This window comes from Acomys russatus, chromosome 13 (assembly GCF_903995435.1).
Source record: "Acomys russatus chromosome 13, mAcoRus1.1, whole genome shotgun sequence".
NCBI lineage: Eukaryota > Metazoa > Chordata > Mammalia > Rodentia > Muridae > Acomys > Acomys russatus.
Window position 1 is genome coordinate 60,116,820 of NC_067149.1, and position 20,046 is coordinate 60,136,865.

General features: G+C 43.0%; 1 protein-coding gene across 4 annotated transcripts in view; it reads right to left on the reverse strand.

Annotated features, from left to right (window-relative positions):
- Positions 1 to 20,046, reverse strand: part of Eps8 (epidermal growth factor receptor pathway substrate 8) — a 169,631-nt gene that overhangs the window by 23,663 nt on the left and 125,922 nt on the right. For all 4 annotated transcript variants that reach the window (XM_051155513.1, XM_051155514.1, XM_051155512.1 and 1 more), the window contains 7 exons: positions 17,760 to 17,833; positions 16,244 to 16,370; positions 14,000 to 14,088; positions 13,566 to 13,640; positions 9,852 to 10,000; positions 6,941 to 7,124; positions 3,335 to 3,456 (listed from right to left, as the gene is read on the reverse strand). In XM_051155513.1, coding sequence (XP_051011470.1) covers positions 3,335 to 3,456; positions 6,941 to 7,124; positions 9,852 to 10,000; positions 13,566 to 13,640; positions 14,000 to 14,088; positions 16,244 to 16,370; positions 17,760 to 17,833 — 820 coding nt within the window. The remainder of the gene's footprint in view (positions 1 to 3,334; positions 3,457 to 6,940; positions 7,125 to 9,851; positions 10,001 to 13,565; positions 13,641 to 13,999; positions 14,089 to 16,243; positions 16,371 to 17,759; positions 17,834 to 20,046) is intronic.

Here is a 20,046-nt window from a genome sequence, read left to right on the forward strand (position 1 = left end):
TTAATGCCTGTTGTTCTTAGACTCTACATCCCTATCTCTACTGGAATAGTTCTGCTACTGGCTAACAAATATGTATATTATATTAATATTCTTATTGGGGAATAAAGAGATTCACCCACCTTGAAAGTTAGGAAAATAGTAATTTCCATTTGTTCTCTTTCTCCTCATTCTCTCTTCTATAATTTGCAAAAGAACCAGTCTAAGAAGGCACAGAAAACTTCTTTTGCATATGTCAAAAAGTTCTAACTAACCATGGAAGTGCATATGAGGAGACTGCAGTCTCCTTTCAGAGGGGTTGCAATGGACCAAGGAAAGAATTTACAGACAGTAACCTCCTAGGCTATCTTGAGTGTCCTGACAGATGCTTGCTCAGCTGGAAACACTATAAACTGGGATGGCTGGCAGTGGCTGGGATCACTGATGGCCCGTGTTGTAGAGAAAAATGTGTCATTATTGCAAGAGCCATCCAAAAGTCCTAATCTGATGTGATACATGCTAGGTCTTGGTTTTACTCTTATTATTGAATGCAATAGTTTCTACATGTGAGAAATGCAGTGGGTGGAGAGTGGAGTGTTATCTATTCTCTGGTCAAATCGCCCACCATGCCCCAGGGCAGGCTTGTTTACCCTTGCGAGACTATGGTTGGCTGCTAAGCTGGTGCGACTGGTTAGACTGCGAAGCCCAGAGATCACTGCTGCCTCTACACCTGCTCTGTAGTTTTGTTATGTTTTCGTTTGTGCTTTGAGATAAGGTCTTGCATATAGCTGTCTCTCGTCTGGTACATAACATGTATCCAGGCCAGCATGAATTCAGGGCCATTCTCAAAAGCAAACTTGGAAGCCAATCGTAATGTTAATCCTTCATAAAATTCCTATCTCTGTTACAGATTTCTGAATTTGCATTTTATTTAACCAAGTTCTAGCAATGACACTACTTTAACTTTTTAGGTCAGTTTTGAAATACATGGTCGAGTGAATAAATCAAAGACACAAAGTGAATAAATTAAAGCCTACAAAGATTGTATGGAATAAGATAAGATTTTAAAAGGCACCAAAGCACACTGGTAGTTGATGGTGAAGGCTAAACCTTACAGACTTGGGAGACATTGTAGGCAGGTAAAGACTGAAATGTTGGACACAGTCATTTAGCCATTCAATCCACCAAGTTTGTACTAATTGAATGACTCACAGACCACCTGCTTGCCCTGGGGATTCCCTGCATCTGTCTGTATAAGCAGCCTCCATGTCTGCCCAGGCTTTGTATGGTTCTAGGAATCTAAGCTCCCTCCTCAAACCTGCAGGGCAAGTGCTTTAGCCCCTGAGCTGTCTCCCCACTCTCTAATCTTTTAAAAATAACGAAAACCTATGTTTATATCCTGCATTTTCAAGATACATTATTCACTTTTGACTTTACCTTGAACTCAATGTAATATGCTATGGTGCCCTTAGAGTGACACTTGTGCAACCTCCATGGATTCCCTCTGCCGTCCTTAACGAAGCTTCCCTGACATTACAGCAGACAGGGGGCCATGCATCCCAGGCTGGCCTTGAATTTCTGTCCTCTTGCCTTCACCCTCCCAGAGCTTGAATTACAAGTGTGTGCTCCTATTGGTGTCCTGCAGTGCTGAAGACTGAACCCAGGACCTTACGCATGCTGGGCGGGCCAAGTAGTACACTGACTGAGCTACAACTCAGCTCTACCTCAGATTCTACAGGGAAATAATACCCTGACAATAACAGCTCTTTATGGACAGAGAAACACTGGGACACTTTCTGATTTAACTGAATGCGCATCCCTCTACACCAACATTTCACAATCTCTTTCTCTTTTGGCTTAGGCTGGTGTTTATTAATTTTAGTTACTACAAAACAGCATCTTTGTGCAAAAGAGAACCTCAAGGAGTTCTTGTATTTCTTCTTGATTTCTAATTCTCTATATTTGGCTAACTTAAATCTTTAAGGAGAAAAAAAAAAAAAACCAAAAAAAAACAAAACAGGTTGGGTGGTGGTGGCACATGACTTTAATCCCAGCACTCCAGAGGCAGAGGCAAATGAATCTATTGTGAGTTCAAGGCCAGTCTGGTCCACAGAGTGAGTTCTAGAACAGCCAAAGCTACACAGGAAAATCCTGTCTTGAGAAACAAACAAAACAAAACAAACAAAAACAAAAAAGAAAGAAAAATACAAGGAAACAGTAAGAATGGAATGGCATGGCCTCTATTTAAATAGTTAATTATATCTAGTACAAAGGGGGGGGGAGGAGAGAGAAGAGAGAGAGAGACAGAGAGAGACAGAGAGATGGAATGAGATAGAAACAGTGGCCCACACCATAGACCAGGCTAACCAATAGCAGAGTCAATGTGGCCAAACCTGGCCTTGACCTCATCATCTTCACACCTCAACCAACCCCTGGTGCTGGGATTCCAGGCATCTGCTGCCATACCTGGTTTATTTTAATGATCCTAATATTCTGTCTACAAGAAGGGTTTTTAGGCTTTATATTTTGTTGTTGGTCTTTAGTAGATGAAGAAAAAAAGGTAGAAATTGTTTCCTTTCTAAGTTACTGAGCTGGCAAACTCTGTTATGGGAGTGAGTGAGGGTGGGTGCCCCTTGCTACATACAAAGCTAGCTGGCCTTGTGACCTCAGGGGCCCCTCCTGTCTCCACCTCCTATGCCACTGAAGGAGCTCTCTGCTTACAGAGACATGTGCTAATGTGCCCAGTTTACATGAGTTCTCGGAATCAGAACCTGGGCCCCATGCTTGTGCAGCTTGCACTGAACTCACTGAGGCATGTCCTTAGCCCAGGAAAGCTCCATGGAGACTCCCCGGTAGAAACCAATGGAACATCCAACAAAGCTCAAAGATAACCCCTGTCTCCCACTGCAGGACCACCACCGTCAGAAGTATCTTTAAAAATAGCTGGAGTTACCCAGTGGAATTTGCACTGCAGACTAGAGGTCCCGACTCTCCTACCCATCAAAACCAGTCCAGGAGCCAGAGGCAGGCGAATATCTGTGAGTTCGAGGCCAGCCTGGTCTACAAAGCAAGTCCAGGACAGCCAGGGCTACACAGAAAAACCCTATCTTGGGGAAAAAAGAAAAAGAAACACAAACCAAAACAACAACAACAACAACAACAAAACCAACCAAACAAAAAAGCAAAAACAAAAAACAGACAAAACCTTTACAGAACGAAACAAGCCACACCTCCTTCCCCCACACCGCTACTTTCAGCCTCAACCCCCTTCATCCTACCCGACCCCAACTCTCACCACCTTCAGTCTAAGTCATCCTTGGCTTCCCACAGTGCTCCCCACGTGGCTGCTGACTGTTACCTATCTACGTGGCGACTGGGAGTCGACTTGAAAGCCATGGCGGCCTCCCCTTGGTCCAGATGTGGCCCTCTGTTGTACATGTTGTTGTTGAATGCTGGAGGATAGTCGGATATACTGGAATGCTGGAAGACAGAATTACATCACAGTGTCACCAAGCGCTGCTGGCATGGGTGCCCTGTCAGTCGTGCAGATCCCTGCTCAGAACAGTGTCCAGTTCCCACTGTCATGGGCTGAGACACGGGGCTATTCATTTTTGTCATTAGTGTACAGGGTAAATCTTATTTCTGAAACTATTAGATATAAAAATGGGAATTTTTTTTCCTGTCAGCAGTAACTGATTTTGATCTTAGACTTTAACACTGTGAACAATGAAATTAGAGGATGACCTTTAACTTTTGCTTCCTGTGAAGTAATGAACACATTTAAGACTCCCGTAGAGTAAATATCATTACATGAAGATTCTTTGTTCTGTATTTATAATTAAATATATCATTTAATTTTTCACTTTTAAGAAGTACCCCAAACACCATTTAAAAATTGTTATACATGGAAATATTGCTATCAGAGTCACTATAACAGGAAACACAAATACACAAAAACTTCGAGCTCGTTAGTCAAGAATCCAGGAAAAGATAATTCTGTAATCATTTCTTTCCTGTGGTTGACACTATTTAGATCTACTGGTTGCTACAAAGGTAGAGCTGAGGTCTGTGACCTTTGAGCATGGTGGCTTTAAAGCCACAGGGGCCACCGACTCAGGCTGGATAGGGGACAACCCAAAAGGTCGCCACCAGATTTCACACGGTTTCTATACATAAAAGAAAACGTGGGAGAGTGTGCTGGGTGCTGCGGCAGGAGAATTTCCTGGAGTTTCCACTATTTATGGGTTCACTGGGACAAACTATCCCAACCTGGGAAGGTTTGGGGGGGGGACATCTACGCTGGATATTCATAGCAGTCAGTTCTAATGCAAAGGCTCGGAAGGATAACACTGAGTTCATCCACAGGCAAAGTCTCCAGTGAACCAGCATGGCTGTCAAAACGCACATTAGATACCCACTTGGAATACACATCAGGGAACAGGTCCTCACAAATACAAATGGTTTCCAGCCATTTAAGTACACAGGATCAGCCAGCTCCACTAATATTTTCCTTGAGAGCCAGCACAGATGCAGACTCCAATTAGGTAATTTAAAAAAAAAAAAAAAAAAATCAAAGGCTTGAACAACTGGAGCCAGAAACTGCTAGAGCCATTTCCACCTTTTCCCGGCCACTATGAAATCATGGGTCGGGAGGATGACCCGGCATGCCAAGAGGAAGGAGATCAAGGCGGTCAAGTGACTCAGTGCTGACTGCACAGCCAGGCTGAGGCTGCTGAGGGCTCGGGGGAAGCAGGGATGTTGACAGTGTCACCCACACTTGTCACTCCACATCACCTATGCCTTTCCATCTGAAACAGAACCAGCAGATCCTGAATTGCTCAAGACTTGCTCTAAGTGCATTTATTATAGCAGCAATAAAACAGAATGAAGTCTCTCTCCTCGCAATGATCACATTTCTTATGCACTTTAAGTCACCATCAACTGGCTCTTTCCCTGGGGGGGGGAATCCAACCTTCCTCTTGTTCTCTTAAGTTTCTGAACAGCCACTTATATCATAAAATGGAAAATACTTTACAGCAGGAAAAAGATAGCTCATTACAAGCAGGGGGCGGGAATCCTACGTAATTCGTATTTCAAAATTACATGTTCAGTGTAGACAGACATACACACTCCTACCTAGAGTGCACGCACTGTCCCCTCTTTAAACACAGAATGTCCAAGGGACATTAAATGGTGTATTTTCTAGTGTGAAATAAGAACACCATTCGATGGGCATTTTTGTGACTCGAAAACATCTGTAACTATGGAAACGCAAAATGAATTAACATTTCCTGTGTGCGTATATGGCCCCATCCCTTGGTATATTTGCTTTCTACACGAGAGGAAAATACACAGTCATGAGGTCTGAACTATCAAGTCCAGGCAGGGACATAAGCTACTCAGCAGTCTGAGGTCATCATCTGGCATTTGGAGGAAAGGCCAGGTATGGAGTCTTCCTTGTCATGCAGCTGGAGGAAAACCAGTCACAGAAAGAGGACTTCGGAGAAGCGAGTCGGCTTTAGTTGTAATTCTGGATTTCAACATACTGCCTTTTAGAGGAAAGTTTGTGTTTGTGAATGATGACGTACGTGTGAACATGTGTGTTTGTCATGTGTGCACACATACGTGATATTGAGGTAGACATCAAAGCTGCCTTTTATGGTTTTTTTGGACACAGGGGTTACCGGCTGAATCAGAATCTCACTGACTGAGTAAGACTAGCTGGTCAGTGAGCTCCAGGGATCCTCCTGTCTCTGTGTCCCCAGCTCTAGGATGCCAGGTGCACGTCACTGCACCTGACTTGATCGTGAGGCCTGGATGACTGCAGCTGGGTGACAGGCCGTCCTGCTTGCACATAAACTCTGTACCTGCTGAGCCATCTTTCCAGCCTACAGAATGCAACACACTTTCTATATAACACCACTGTCCAAAAACAATTTTGTCCAAGGGAATAAGTTTAAGCAATTTGACTTATATGAATGTGTCTCCTTAAAAGTGGTCAGAGATGAGGCTTGCTAAGGCCTGTCCTCGCATGGTATTTGCCATGTTACAAATCCACTCACCAAAGGAATTTTAAACGGAAGGAGTAGGAGTGACCTGGACCTGGGCTTCGGGTGTGTCTAGCTGCTGTTCAGTACAGCTTTTCATTCTAGACTTTACCCACATAATTTCACGGGTTTAAGCATCCCATTTGTAATTGGTTGAGCTTTAAACACTGTTCAATTTTCCTTTCCAATAGGGCAAAAAAAAATTTTTCACAGAAATGTCCTTTATAATGAACATGATAATAAGCCCAATTTCAGTCCTCTAATTTGCTCCCCAAACAGGGTTATACTTTAAAGCTTAATAATAATTGAAAGATAAAGCACACTGGTATATCTGCAGGTGCAACACTGTCGTGGGCATTTGACAGAAGACTGAAGTGCACACAAACCTTGGCGCTCTACACACGTCAGGACAGTGGAACAGGAGAAGGGACTGGGAGGACAGTGGGGGCAGTAACTACAGGGACACAGAGGAAGGTGGCACAGAAGTGGAAAGAAGAGAGCAGTAGGATGTGGGGAGGGATGGAGGGTGACAGGAAGAGAAGGAAGAAAAGAGGGAGGAAGGAAGGAGGAAGGAAGTGACTGTGGTGCTCTGGAAGAAGTTGCTTAAAATCAAAAGGGTGTAAGTTTTAGGGAACTGTCTTCAGGGTCTAAAGATGTGAAAAGATACCAGAAAGAGGATAAACAGTTCCTGTGAGCAAGCCCTTGACAGAGAATAGGGTCAAGGGAGGAACAGAACATGGAAGCTCTTGACCCAGTTGGGGTAGACGAAGCGACGTGCTGACCAACCATCATAAACACAAGCAATTGCTCAGATGACTCAGGACGTTTAGTTACTGGTTCTAGACTGATCTCCAGTAAACGATGACTCCCAGTGACCATCACACCATCCACAGAAACCAAGCGTGATGGATCCTCACCTCCGTGGACAGCCTCTTGCTGTCCTGCTTGCGCTGGTGCTCAGCAGCATTAGCCACAGACTCGGCTAGCTGGTACATGTCTTGCTCTGTGGGTGCGCCCATGAAGTTCAGCATCGGGGGCTCCCAGCCGTTGCGGAACCTCGGAACATAAGGTGGGATGAACTGTTCCTTCGGCCACTCTGCTCTGTAGGATGACATCAAGTTTATATGTTATAGGTTGTGTGTGTGTGTGTGTGTGTGTGTGTGTGTGTGTGTGTGTGTGTGTGCGCGCGCGCGCGCGCGCGCGCGTTATATTCCAGTAATTCAAACCAAATGAAAGAGTGATTCAACTCTGCAGGATAATCTCAGCTTCCGTGTTTCGCTCCTAACTTTCCTGGAGCCTGATGCTCTGCATGGGTGTATGCTTTTTAACATTTGTGCATGAGAATAGAAATTAAGTATTTAAAGCATAGGTCAGCAGCATCTAAAGCCCTTTCCAGTGCTCATCTCTCCCTTCAGTCCCTTTAAGCACTAAGACAGTGGGGGTGGGGGTGAGGCAGATACCTTTGAAAATAGAGCCATCCAAGACTGTTAGGAAGGTTCATATTTTTTTTTAACTGCAAATTTTTCTAAAATGAAGCGGACGACCAACTTTATAAAGTAAATGTACAAGCTTCATTTTAAGGAGAAAAGTTAACTAATCTATGGTCACTATCAACCCCCACTCATCAGGATCGGCTGTGACTGCTGCCCCATGTTAAATGCTAACTATATATTTCCTTTTGATACAGTTACTTAAACCATCGTTAAAATTTCTGATTGTGCGGTTAGGGCTCAGAACAAAGTCACTGAAAACCCCAAGCTATTTTTATATTCTATGAGATGTGACAGATTTAATAAGCCTCATTGGTAGAAAAAAAATAGCCTAGATTTGGTATAACATCACAAACAGCATAAATCTAACATTTTACAAATATGTTTAAGCCACTTTAATACAGCTTAATATATAAAAAAGAGATGGCTCATAAGGTAAGAGTGTTGGCTGTTCTTCCAGAAGACCCAGATTTAGTTCCTAGCGCCTGCATGTAACTTCAGTTCCAGGGACTCCAATCCCTTCCGGCTTCTGTGGCTACCAGGCATGTTTGTGGTACATATACACACATGCACACACTCACATATAGACATAAAATAAAAATAAGTATTTTTAAAGGAATATATAAAGAACATCCTAAAATGTAAATCGAACGTTACATGGCTATTCTAGATATGTACACAAATATGTTCAGATAGTATTAGCAACATGGAAAACACTATGTAGTACTTTAAAGAATTTCATTTTGGTAAAACAGAATTCAAATCATATCCGAACATACACAGGAGCTGAAGTCCAGCAGGTAAGTGGGACTGTCTTGTATGTGTCGCAATAAAAGAAAGCAGTGATGAATTGGTCCGCATCTTTTAGACTGGCCCTCCACAGAGGCAAGAACAAACCTTCAGAGACCAATTGCTAAGTGGTCGCTACACTGGGTTATTTTCTCTGGACAGGAAAAGAAAAAGCATTGATCAAATAAAGTATGCTGAAGTGGTGTCGCATGAAGCTGGAAATGGCTGTATGATGAGCCTGGCTTGGCAGGTGTCAACTCTTGATAACGGGCAAATGATGATTCTAAATTTATGCCCATGTCTCTTTTGCAATGAGTGATGGCTCCAACCCCAGAGAGGGCTGATTCCTAAGGAGCCTGTGCTACACCATTAACACCCCCACGAGGCTTCTCTGCCTGTGGCAACTTTTGTCCCTGACCACAGTGGACTGATTTTGGAAAACAACTGCATGGGCCTGGTAGTGCAGTCCCGTAACCCTAGCACCTTGGGAGGCTGAGGCAGGAGGATAGTAAGTTCAAGACTAGCCTGGGCAGGTAAATCAGCAACTTAATAAAACGTTTCTCAAAGTTAGGCAGAGTAAGAAAGAGTGGGGAGGAAAACCTAGACGTGACTATGTCATACTCTTTTTCACAGCGTTAGTCACCCTCCACAGCCTTCATGATCTGCTCATTAACACAGCTGTGGAGCCTTTGTAACCAACCCTGCTTAGCTCTGGATGCCTCCTTGGTCACACCATTCTTCTTCTAACCTTTCTCCACACGTCAACTGCTCTACACTTATGGAAACACTACATATCCCACTGAAAGGCCACTTAGCAAGGAGATTATGAACATCTTTCACTTAAGATGCTGTGTGGGTTTAGGCCAATGAGTTGACCTTTCTGAGCCTTATTTCTTCATCTGTGAGCAGAAATATCAGTAGTATTGCTATAAAATACATGGGAGAACACACATTGCATGGTGTGCTTGTAGGATTGTGTGTGTGTGTGCGCGTGTGCACGCGCGCACACACACGTATTCCTAGTTGGATTGTTAGCTGCTGGCTTAAAACCTGAGAAACAGTTTCCCTCTTCTCTCCATCTTCTCCCTTCACGTCACCATGCCAGTGGATCACAGTCAACTTATGTCCCACTCCTCCCCTTCTGCACACACTACACTTCCTTTACTTGGCAGCGTGCTTTTAATTTTAATTTCTTAAATTACCTTTACTCAGTCAACTCATGCCTGCGTGTGTGTTGGGGGCGGGCTCACATGCCATGGCATGTACCTGGAATTCATAGCACAACCATGTTGAGTCAGTTCTTTCCTTCTACCACACGGGGCTAAGGGATCGAACTCAGGTTGTTGGGCTTGGCAGCAAGCACCTTTACCCGCTGAGCCATCTCGCTGGCCCAAGTTGACAATAAGTTTTTCAGTGACATCCACTTCTTCATCCCAGAACGTGTAGTTCTTTTTACAGAATCTTACATAATTGCCTTCCTGGCTTAGTGCAACAGGCAGGGAGTGCTCACAGCATCCGAGGTACTAACTGTTGATCTCCGCGTGCTTACCTGACTTTTATCCATGTGTCGCCCAGTGACATCCACAGTTGCCGTTCATCTGCAGTGACTGTATAATTTAAGAAATCAACTGTATCTTTAGTCAACAGTGGGCTGAGGACTGAACTGGCCAGTTCAGGACCACCTGTTGCCTGGACCACCTAGATGGAGAACAAATCTTTTTAGCAAGAAAATGATTGTATACTCTTGAAATTTATGCACAAAAATCAATCCCAAAACTAAGCACTATTTCAATATGTTCAAATTAAAATTTGGTGTGTAACATATTATAGAGTGAAAAACAGCTTCTCAAACTGACTTACCCAGAATGAGGGTGAATTAATGTATAAAGTTAATAGTTTAAGGACATCATAGCACCTACATACTGGCTATAAGCATCTATTATTTTCCCAGCTGTAAGCTAATGGCTATGCTGAGACTCCTTAGGTACTAACTTAATCATCTGTTATTTTTAGGATACCAATTGCAAATAGCAAATCTATTATGCCAACATGGAAAACTATGGCTGCGGAAGGAAAGAATGTTGTTGACATAAGAGAGAAAGAAGCCTTCAGTCAGCAGTTCACACTGTGTCTGTCAAGATGTGTAAAATTGAAATGGACTTGGGGCAGGGAGGGAGAAAGAGAGAAGAGGGGGGTGAGGTGAGGAGAGGGATGGGGAAGAGAGGTGCAGTGACAGGTGGTCCCCCCTCCATGCTCCCCAGAATTCAATTCTAGGATATTTCCCTGATTTGATATGGACAATTAAATGGCCGATGGGAAACAGGTGCATATTTTGATAAGCAAAAACAATGACAACCCTGTGTCTGAGAGCCGTTCCACATGCGCCTCCCAGGAGCCATGGCCTGGCTGAGGGAGGCTCGTTATCTCACTGCAGAAGGGATAGAGAGAGACTGTTAGAATCTAGCCCCTCTGAGGTGTGCCACATGAAAAAAGAGGTGTTTGGGTGCTTAGTTTTGTTTTGGTTTGTTTTTTGTTTTGTCTTTTGAATGGCTCTAGACTGAGACAACATCTCTCAGGTCAGAGACTCTGAGTAGGCCATGCTGTTTTGTGCCTCTGTAAAAATGGGCTTTTCTATTTCCCCTAGAGACCTCTCCTCCACCCAGAATCCAACTCAGGTGTCACATCTTTCGGGAATCATTAACACCAGCACGATTCTGATATGGGGCTCACGCGGTCCTCAAACAATTTGTGCACAGTAGTGACACACTACATTAGAGCATAAAGCTTTTTCTCCCCAATTTTTATTGATGCGACTGTCTTTAAATTGAAGAGGACAGATCACTGGTGGAAGCAATTCCAACACTGAGAAGAAAAGATGGTGGGTGAAAGTTTTAAACTGACTTTACTGGAACACAACTCACCCCAACTGCACTAGAGTTTCTGTTTTGTTTTGTGTCTTTGGATTGGATTTTTTTTTTAGACAAGTTCTCACTTTGCAGTCGATGCTGATTTTTCACTTCCTGTGTAGCCTATTCTGGCCTCAAGCTCACAGAAATCACCTTGCCTCAGGCTCCCAGGTGCTGGGAGTACAGGTGTGCGCCGACATGGTAGGGTCAATTCTTTTTGGTTTGTAGTTTTAGATTTCTCAAAGAAAGTCTACCATGTAACTCAGACCAGCCTGGAACTCACTATTCTACTGCAGCCTTGAAAGTGCCGGGACTGCAGGCACATGTGCCACCATGCCCAACTTTGGCACTGCAACTTTTAATGTCTAGCCTTATAAGCACTTGCAGAATACATGCAGAGAGTAAAAGAGTGAGAGAGCAGACTGCTGTGCCCTTTGGCTTAGCAGAGGGGAGAGGAAACAGATTTAGAGAAGCACTAAGTGCTACAGCCTGTGGTTTCCTATCAAGAAATCCAGAGGACACGCACACACGTCAATGCACCATGGACACGAGGCACACTGAACGTAGAGAGGAGGGGCTTGCAATCGATCAAAACACTCAGCACTGTCTTCCATAGGGAAGCCCTAAATAAGTATCCTTCCTCGGCTCCCTGACCAAGTAAAGTGTCTCCGTTGAGGCAACCCCAGCATTGTTATGGCAAGAACACTGATAAGTTGTCCTTTTGAAGGAAGGCAAACATAAGACGAGTAGATGTTTTCAGACGGGCAGCTTGATCACTGGGGCTAACTGTGAGTTAGGGATATGACTTGAGGTAGTTACTACATACTTATGTCAACCCCATGAGAAAGAAAATGGACAACCAGAGCTTTTTTTTGTGAGCATTTGATAACACTAAGTTACCATCAAAGGTATTAAAGAACAAAGAATAAAATTTTGCTAGTGAGCTAGGGTTGATTTCTTCCACTTTGGACGAGGTGGATCTTGTTGATTCATTGTTTCTGCTGCTTTGTATTTTTTGAGATTGGGTCTTCTAAGGCTCAGGGCAACTCTCAAGCCAAGGTAGCTTAGGCTGTCCTTGAATTCTTGATCCCAGGCCTCAGTCTCAGGAGTGCAGGATTGCCAACTGCTGGAACCAAAATCAACCTGGTCTGATTTTTTAAAGACCAATGACTAGGCTGTTAGAAATTCAATACAGGACAATATGCGGGCACTTTCAGCAACGGTTAACGTCACCAGGACAGAAACAATAGACTTTCAGGCCCTGATCTGTTAGCGATCACTCCTCCATCCATGCTGGCAATGCTACTGAGTCTAGCCTATGTAAAGCGAAGCTGCACTCAGATCCACCTTCAGGGCTTTCCTAGTCATCTCTGGGAAGACAGCAGGACGTCTATGCCTCTGTTTCCTTGATTTTTCTCTTTTCGTAAAACTTTAATAAAAACATATGAGAAATATTATCTAGTTTTATCTGGTTTCGATTAACATTAAAGAACTCAATGATACAAATCTTCAGATGTTACAAAATGGGGGGAAATGGCTACTTTGCACTTTGTATGGCAATACCATTAGCCCTTAGAGGGGGAAATTATATAAGTGACAGAGCAGTCGTATGTTGAGAACGATGTTCATGCTCCTTTGTCAGTCCATTAGAAAACAAAGCCAGACAGTCAAGGCTACACAGGGAAATCCTGGCTCAAAAAACCAAAAAATTAAAAAATTAAAAAAAAAAAATATATATATATATATAAACCCAGGCTTGAAGAAATGGCTGAGTAGTTAACAGCAAGTATGGCTCTTCCAGACGACCTGATTGAGGACTCACAAGTTGTTCAAAACTTATGCTCAAGGGATCTGATGCCCTCTTCTGTTTTCTTAGGACGTCTCTCTCTCTCTCTCTCTCTCTCTCTCTCTCTCTCTCTCTCTCTCTCTTACACACACACGCGCGCGCGCACAAAACAAGTAAAAATAAATAAATTTGTCATCTATTCTTTGGATTGAATGAGCCATTTATAGCCACTCAACATATTTCTGCCTTGCCCGGTAAATCCTAGCACATTTGTGTGTGAATTCCTAAACATGAGTCCATTGAATCTTCCCAGTTCTGGAAAACAAGATGTTTGTAACAACACTAGGTTGGGATAAACTGCTATTGTAATGTAAACGTGTGTGTACCAAGCCCCCAGCTGTAAGTGAGGAGTGTGTTCTTTTAAACTCTCCAACTTTACATTTTCAGAGATTATTCACATGGTAGAAAAACAGGACCCATGTAAGACAATCAAAGAAACACAGCTAAATAATCCAGACCCTTGGGTGGAAGACATACAAAGAACGGTTGTGTTTAAGCCACTAACGCTCACCATATTCAGTGGAGTAAACAAGAAGTGAACCAGATCTGAAGCACTTGGGTTCTGGATATGAGACTTGAGCTTGGCCTGTGACAATAAGAAAACAAACGCATCACCGCAATGCAATCATTCAAGGACAAAGAGCAGCCCAATGACAACCAGAAGGAGACTTCTTTCCTGGCTCTTCTGCTTAGAGAGGATCTATCAGCGTGCAGCCCACGAGGGGAAGGGTAGTCAGCCAAGAAACTCTGGCATTGCTTTTGATCTAAATTTCTCCAACACGCATGCCTTGCCATCTCATGTTATAACTAAAAGCCAATCAAAACACACACCCACAAATCTACAGGGACAATGGCATCTCTTAATTTAATTTTCAGGAGCATTTGGCTAGCCTTTGATCTTTTCCATCTGTTTCTTCCAATTGTATACAAATAAAGTACACCTACCAGAAGGTTGAATCCATGTTTAAACTTCTGGAAACAGTCAACAAATTCATCAGGAGGTGGCGGTTTTGCCCTCAGTGTTAAAACACCCTCTAATAAATAAAAAGAGCAGAGAGCAGAGAGCAGATGAGAACAGATTCACAAAAAAAGTTTATTAAATGAAAAAAAAAAAAAAAGAACCCTACAGTTGTGTCCACAGCTGGAAGATTATGCCAGATGTGGAACTTCACTCTACAATACCTCTTATTCCAATAAATTAAGAAGATCCTAAGTTTGAATAGCTTCCTCTACCAGTAGACACTCCCAATGACTCATTCAGTTCTATAAATATGACTTGAAACCTTCCTATGTTCCAGGAATTCTTGTTACCATTATAAAGACTATAAAATTGAGTAAGTGACAAGCCCTGCTTTCAGTGGCCCTGAAAAATAATAGAACAAAGTAACAGGTGTGTTACTTCCCTAATGTTACTGCAGGAGACTGGATTGGTTGGGCAACAGAGATCATGAATGCTATACTAAAAAGTTCTTTCAAGTAACTTTGTTTTTCTCAGGACAGGGTTTCTCTGTATAATAGCACTGGCTGTCCTGGAGCTAGCCCTATAGACCAGGTTGGTCTCAAACTCACATCTGCATCTGGAGTGCTGGGATTGAAGGAGTGCTCCAAATAACTTTTAAGAAGGGATTTGAAAAGCTCTGCCCACCTCCCCCAACTCCCATCCTTACCCCCAGAGTAGTTTGTAGAAATAGCATGATAAGATTAAAATAACATCTGGAGTAAAAGAGAAAGTGCATGCACACAAAACAAGCAACATAAATCCAGAGAAATGTGAGAATGAGGACGCAGACTCTGCTTATATTGTGGCTGACCTTGGATGTCAAGGTAAGAAGTGACATTCCAATCAACAGCCCATAGAGCTATGCATGCTGCGGGACAGAAGTTTAAGGACTCCAACTTAGAAGTCTAAGAAGAGTGTCCTATCAGCTGTAGCACGCCTGTAACCCTACTAGAGAGGTGGAGCAAGAAGGGTCAGGAGTTCAAGGTCATCCTTAACTTTACAGCAACTTTGAGGCCAGCTATGAGAGCATGTTTGAAAGACTGAGTGACTGACTGAGTGGCTGATTGACTGGTTCTCCTTAGAGTACAGAAGACTAGAGGGTTGAAAACTGCTTTCAAGCTGGGTCAACGTGATGACAGCTTCAACTGGATGCTGACTACAAGACTGAAATAAAGTGGATATAGTTAAAATTGGAAAAATAAAACAAAGCAGCTATAAGCTCGAGAAAAAAAAAAATGAAGTTTTTGGTTCTAAGCTTGGATGACCTGGAGCCACAATGTACTTTTTTAAAAAACAGAAGAGGGGGCTTGAAACACCACAGAATGCTTCATTACAAAATGTGTGGCGGAGATGAATGTTCAGCCATCCACACTCAGGACAACATGAAGGCGGTACACTCTCATAGGGACTACTGGAAGATCTGAAGTCAGCTGTGATGAGTGAGAGATGCACTAACTCTTCTTTTATATATTCAATTTGTGCCATTTGCCAGAGGAAATATAAACACTACCCTTATACATACTTTTATACATTCCAAGCCATTTTGTTTACAATTAGTATTAGTATTATTTTGAGACAAGCAAGGTCTTTTATCCCAGGCTGTCCTGGAACTAAGAATAATCCTCCTGCATCAGCTTCCTGAGTGCTGGGATTCCAGGCCCAGTTTTTGAGACATTTCAAACACTGGACTTCAGCACCATGCTTCAAAATTGCTTCTAGGCAACTCTGAATGTGAATGAACAACTTGTAGTTTTGTGTTATTGATTCAAATCCATTGATATTTCAAAATACTTTGATGAGAAAGTAAACTTTTGGTGTTAAAAATCGGTTGTATATTTACAATGAAATAACTCTACATAAAAGAACAGCATTAGGAGCAGAAACCAATTTTTACCCACTCATGAAAGCTACAGATGGATGGCCACTGCCCAATCTCGGAGTCATGTGACTTAAAGGTAGAGACAGCTTGAAACCAACATGAGCTCTTTGCCTCTACTTGAACCTCCAATGGTGCCTAAACTACAGACCTTGGGCCAAGCTTAGCACAGTGTAGTTGTTTAGAATGGCCCAAGCTCACCCAGGCTGAGAGTGAGGGAGCCCCGCTCACCCATGGGGCCGACAGCCTTAGACCGACGACCGCCCACTCACCCGTGGGGCCGACAGCCTTAGACCGAGGACCGCCCACTCACCTCCAGGTCCTTTCCTCTTGCTTTTCTTGCTCTTCTTCCTTTTAGAAAGCTCAGAAAATGCTTCTGCTGCTTTTTGGAGTTTTGTGATAAAAAACTCAATGTCATCCAAAATATGGTTTAAGATTTGCTGGAATTGGAAATAATAGAATGAGATATAAAAACTACAGAAAACCTAATTTTGCTCTAGCTGTATAACGCTAGTTAGCACAGAAGAGAAAAATGACCACTTCTTCAAATTCATCATTACTTCTAAGAAAACATCTCTCTCTCTCTCTCTCTCTCTCTCTCTCTCTCTCTCTCTCTCTCTCTCTCTCTCTCTCTGTGTGTGTGTGTGTGTGTGTGTGTGTGTGTGTGTATACATATATATACACATCTGAAGTCTCACCTTTATGCCTCTCTCAAGCTTAATTTTGCTGCATTTTCAATGTTATCAAGGAAGCATTCACACATGTAATCATTATTAATTACTTTAAATTGCCCTGATTTTCCCACAGTGTTCCCCACACAAAGCTGGGGGCGGGGTTTGGAGAAACATTTTGTTAGGAGAGCACTGGGCATTTTTGTTTTGCAAATAATTGCACCGTAAAGGCTCTGACAATGTTACTGCATACCTATTATAGAATGGGAACCTAAAACACACAGGCCATGGGCAACAAAAGGCCTCAAGATGACTGCTCCACAGAGCAGACTTAGCAAACAAATGCCCACTAGAGACCATTCCAATTATCTTTTATATTTCAGTCTTAGCTTCCTCTAGTGTAAAGGAAGGAATCTTCATATTAAAGACTAGAAAGTAGGGCCTGATGAACATTTAAGTATTATATACTGTGATATAAAAATTAAAGTCTAGGGCTAGAGAGAGATGGGGGGCTCAGGGGCTCTTCGTGTTCTTGAAGCAAGCACTTGAGCCGGAGCTGCCACCTCCCAACTCCTAAAATCCCTCAACAAACCAAGAGAATGTGTGTATGAATATATATATATGTATGGATACACACACACACACACACACACACACACACACACACACACACACATATATATATATATTTGTTGTTGTTTTTCAAGACAGGGTCTCTCTGTGTAGCCTTGGCTGTCCTGGACTTGCTTTGTAGACCAGGCTGGCTTTGAACTCACAACGATCCACATGCTTCTGCCTCCCGAGTGCTGGGATTAAAGGCGTGGCACCACCATGCCCGGTGAGAACAAATATTAAAAGGAGATCTCAACTATGAATCACAATCTATGAAAAAAGTAAAACCAGACCATGTCCCCACTTCAGGTTTATTCCCTTTGTAAACTGGCTAAGGGCTATATCTTATGGGAGATAAAAGTCTAGCTAGATACTAGGAGGGAAAAGGTGGCTAAGGGAAAATTCAAGGGACATAATGAACACTGAGAAGAGAAAATATATTTTCTGCAAACCTGTTCTGTTAAATCCCTTTTGTCTCAGTGTCTTTACTTCCCCCTCTTTACAACGCGGAGGGGCTGATGACCTAACCCTGATGGCTGGACTCACCACGTCCCTGTCGATCCGGGCCGCCATCATCTCGGGCGTCTCTTCCTGCTCGTGGTACTGCCGGGGCTTCTCGACTAAAAGGAAAGAAGAATTGTAAGACTTTCTCTGTCCCATTAAAATGAAAATGTGGAAGCAGCGAGAAAAGAATTCCAGTTGCAAAGCAAGTCAAAGGACACTCATGGCCCATGAGTGACATGTTTGCCACAGGTACCAGGAACACTGGGCACAAAGAGCAAGTAGACTGGCCTGCCCACCTATGTAAGATTCATTTGCCTGTTATGCCTCCCTTCCGCCTCTTGCCTATGTCAGCTCTCAATACAGCCAAGCCTGACTCAGCGTTCTTAATTTCTTCAGAAGAAACAAACCAGCATTTAAGCCTCTCTTGTGAAACGATGATGAAATAAGTCCCAATGCAACAGAGTTGATAGTTGCGCGTGTGTGTGTATGCGTCTGCATGCACATATATGTGTACATGTGTGTGTGTGTGCCTGTACATGTACATGTGTATACACACACAAATGCTTGTGGGGGTGCCTGTGCATATGTGTGTGCATGTGTATAAAACAAAAACAAAAGCCAGAGGTCAAGCTTAGGTATCGATCTCCATCTTATTTTACCCATCTTTTGAGACAGTCTCTCACTGAGCCCAGAAGTTGCCAATTCCTGGAGCTAGCTGGGCTATCCAGCAAGCCTTAGGATCTCTTTTCTTCCCCCTTGTGAGCTGGGATTACAGACACTCGCCATTATACCTGGCTTTTTCACCTAGGCACCGGGAATGGGACTCAGCTCCTCGTGCTAACATGGCAAGTACTCCACCAATTGAACAATCTTCCCAGCCTGGGCTGCTAGTCCCTCCACATCCCAATCTTGTGACTATAATAAAAGCTCTGCGATTCTGAGAGCATAGTGATTTCTCAATTCTCGTTGTAAAGTAAGCATAAAACCCACAGCATTTGGGTCATTGATCTTAAATCATATGCCTTGAGATAAATACTGAATACACGTCTCAAAAGCATTCAAAAATGTTAAGAAAGCTCAAATGTGAATGTTAGTCATGAGACCTCCATCACAGATTCCTTCCTGAGGTTGAGTCAATTAACACTGTGGTAACATTGACAGCTGGTGCAAGTATTTCAGAGTACATTAAATTCAAAGGCATATGGCTAGGACAGGAGCAATAGATCACGAGGGGTGGAGATAGTGCTCACGATGCATCATCATGACTCATGAGCTTTGATGCAGAGAACTGGCAAAACACACTGAAAACTCAGAACCCCAATTTCTCCTTTATGCTAACATTGTCCAGACACATGGAGCACATGCAAAAAGGAACAGGAATCACTGGGCCACATGTAACTGTTTTATTAGCTGTAACTATTCGAGCTCATCAATCTGCACACAGCCAAGCTTGCCAGTTAGCTGCTACTTTACACATGGCTGCTGCTTGCTTGGTACGGTGTACCATGGAAGACAGGAAACTAAACCGGAAACACAGCCATTAGGAACTAACTCCAAAGGGGGCCAAATGTAGCGGCTCTTGCCTGTAATCCCTGCACTCTGGAAGCTGAGGCAGGCGTGTCAGGGCTAGCCCAGGCTACCTAGTGACCACCCACAAACTACAGGGCTAAACGGGAAGACTATGTCTCAGAGGAGGAAAAGAAGGGGTCTCTGAGAGACTCTATGACATCATCTGGGAACAAAGTGAGCAGAGATGTTTATTTACAAAACATTTAGGGGGTCTCGGGTACCACTGCTACCTTTCTGCTGAACTCGTTTTTGGAAGACAAGGTTACTCTGTTTGGATAAGCAGTAAGCTAGAAGTTGAACCTTGTCTCATTGTAATTTTAACAGATGACAATGCCAGGAATATTTTAAGCAAATCTAATAAGAGTTCAGAAATACCTGAGTATAAATTCTTTTATTGTAAAATTATATTAGATTGCATACACATTCCTACATCTCTATTTAAGATATCTTTAACTTAAGATGTCTTCTCTTCACATCAAGACAATCTTGACACCCCGCCCTCTCTCACACACCACCACCACCACCACCACCACCACCAACAACAACAACAACAACAACAACTATCCAGACATCCTCCAGCAAACAATACCACTAAAATCCACTTTAAGTTCACAATAATCACAGGCCACTGTAAATCCTCGACTTTTAAAAATCATTTTAAAAACAAAGTAAACTGTTAGAAATGTATGTAATTCTTAAAGCAGAAGCTGTTAATGTTCTTTGACACTGACGCTTACATTCCTATGCTGGCTGTGACTAC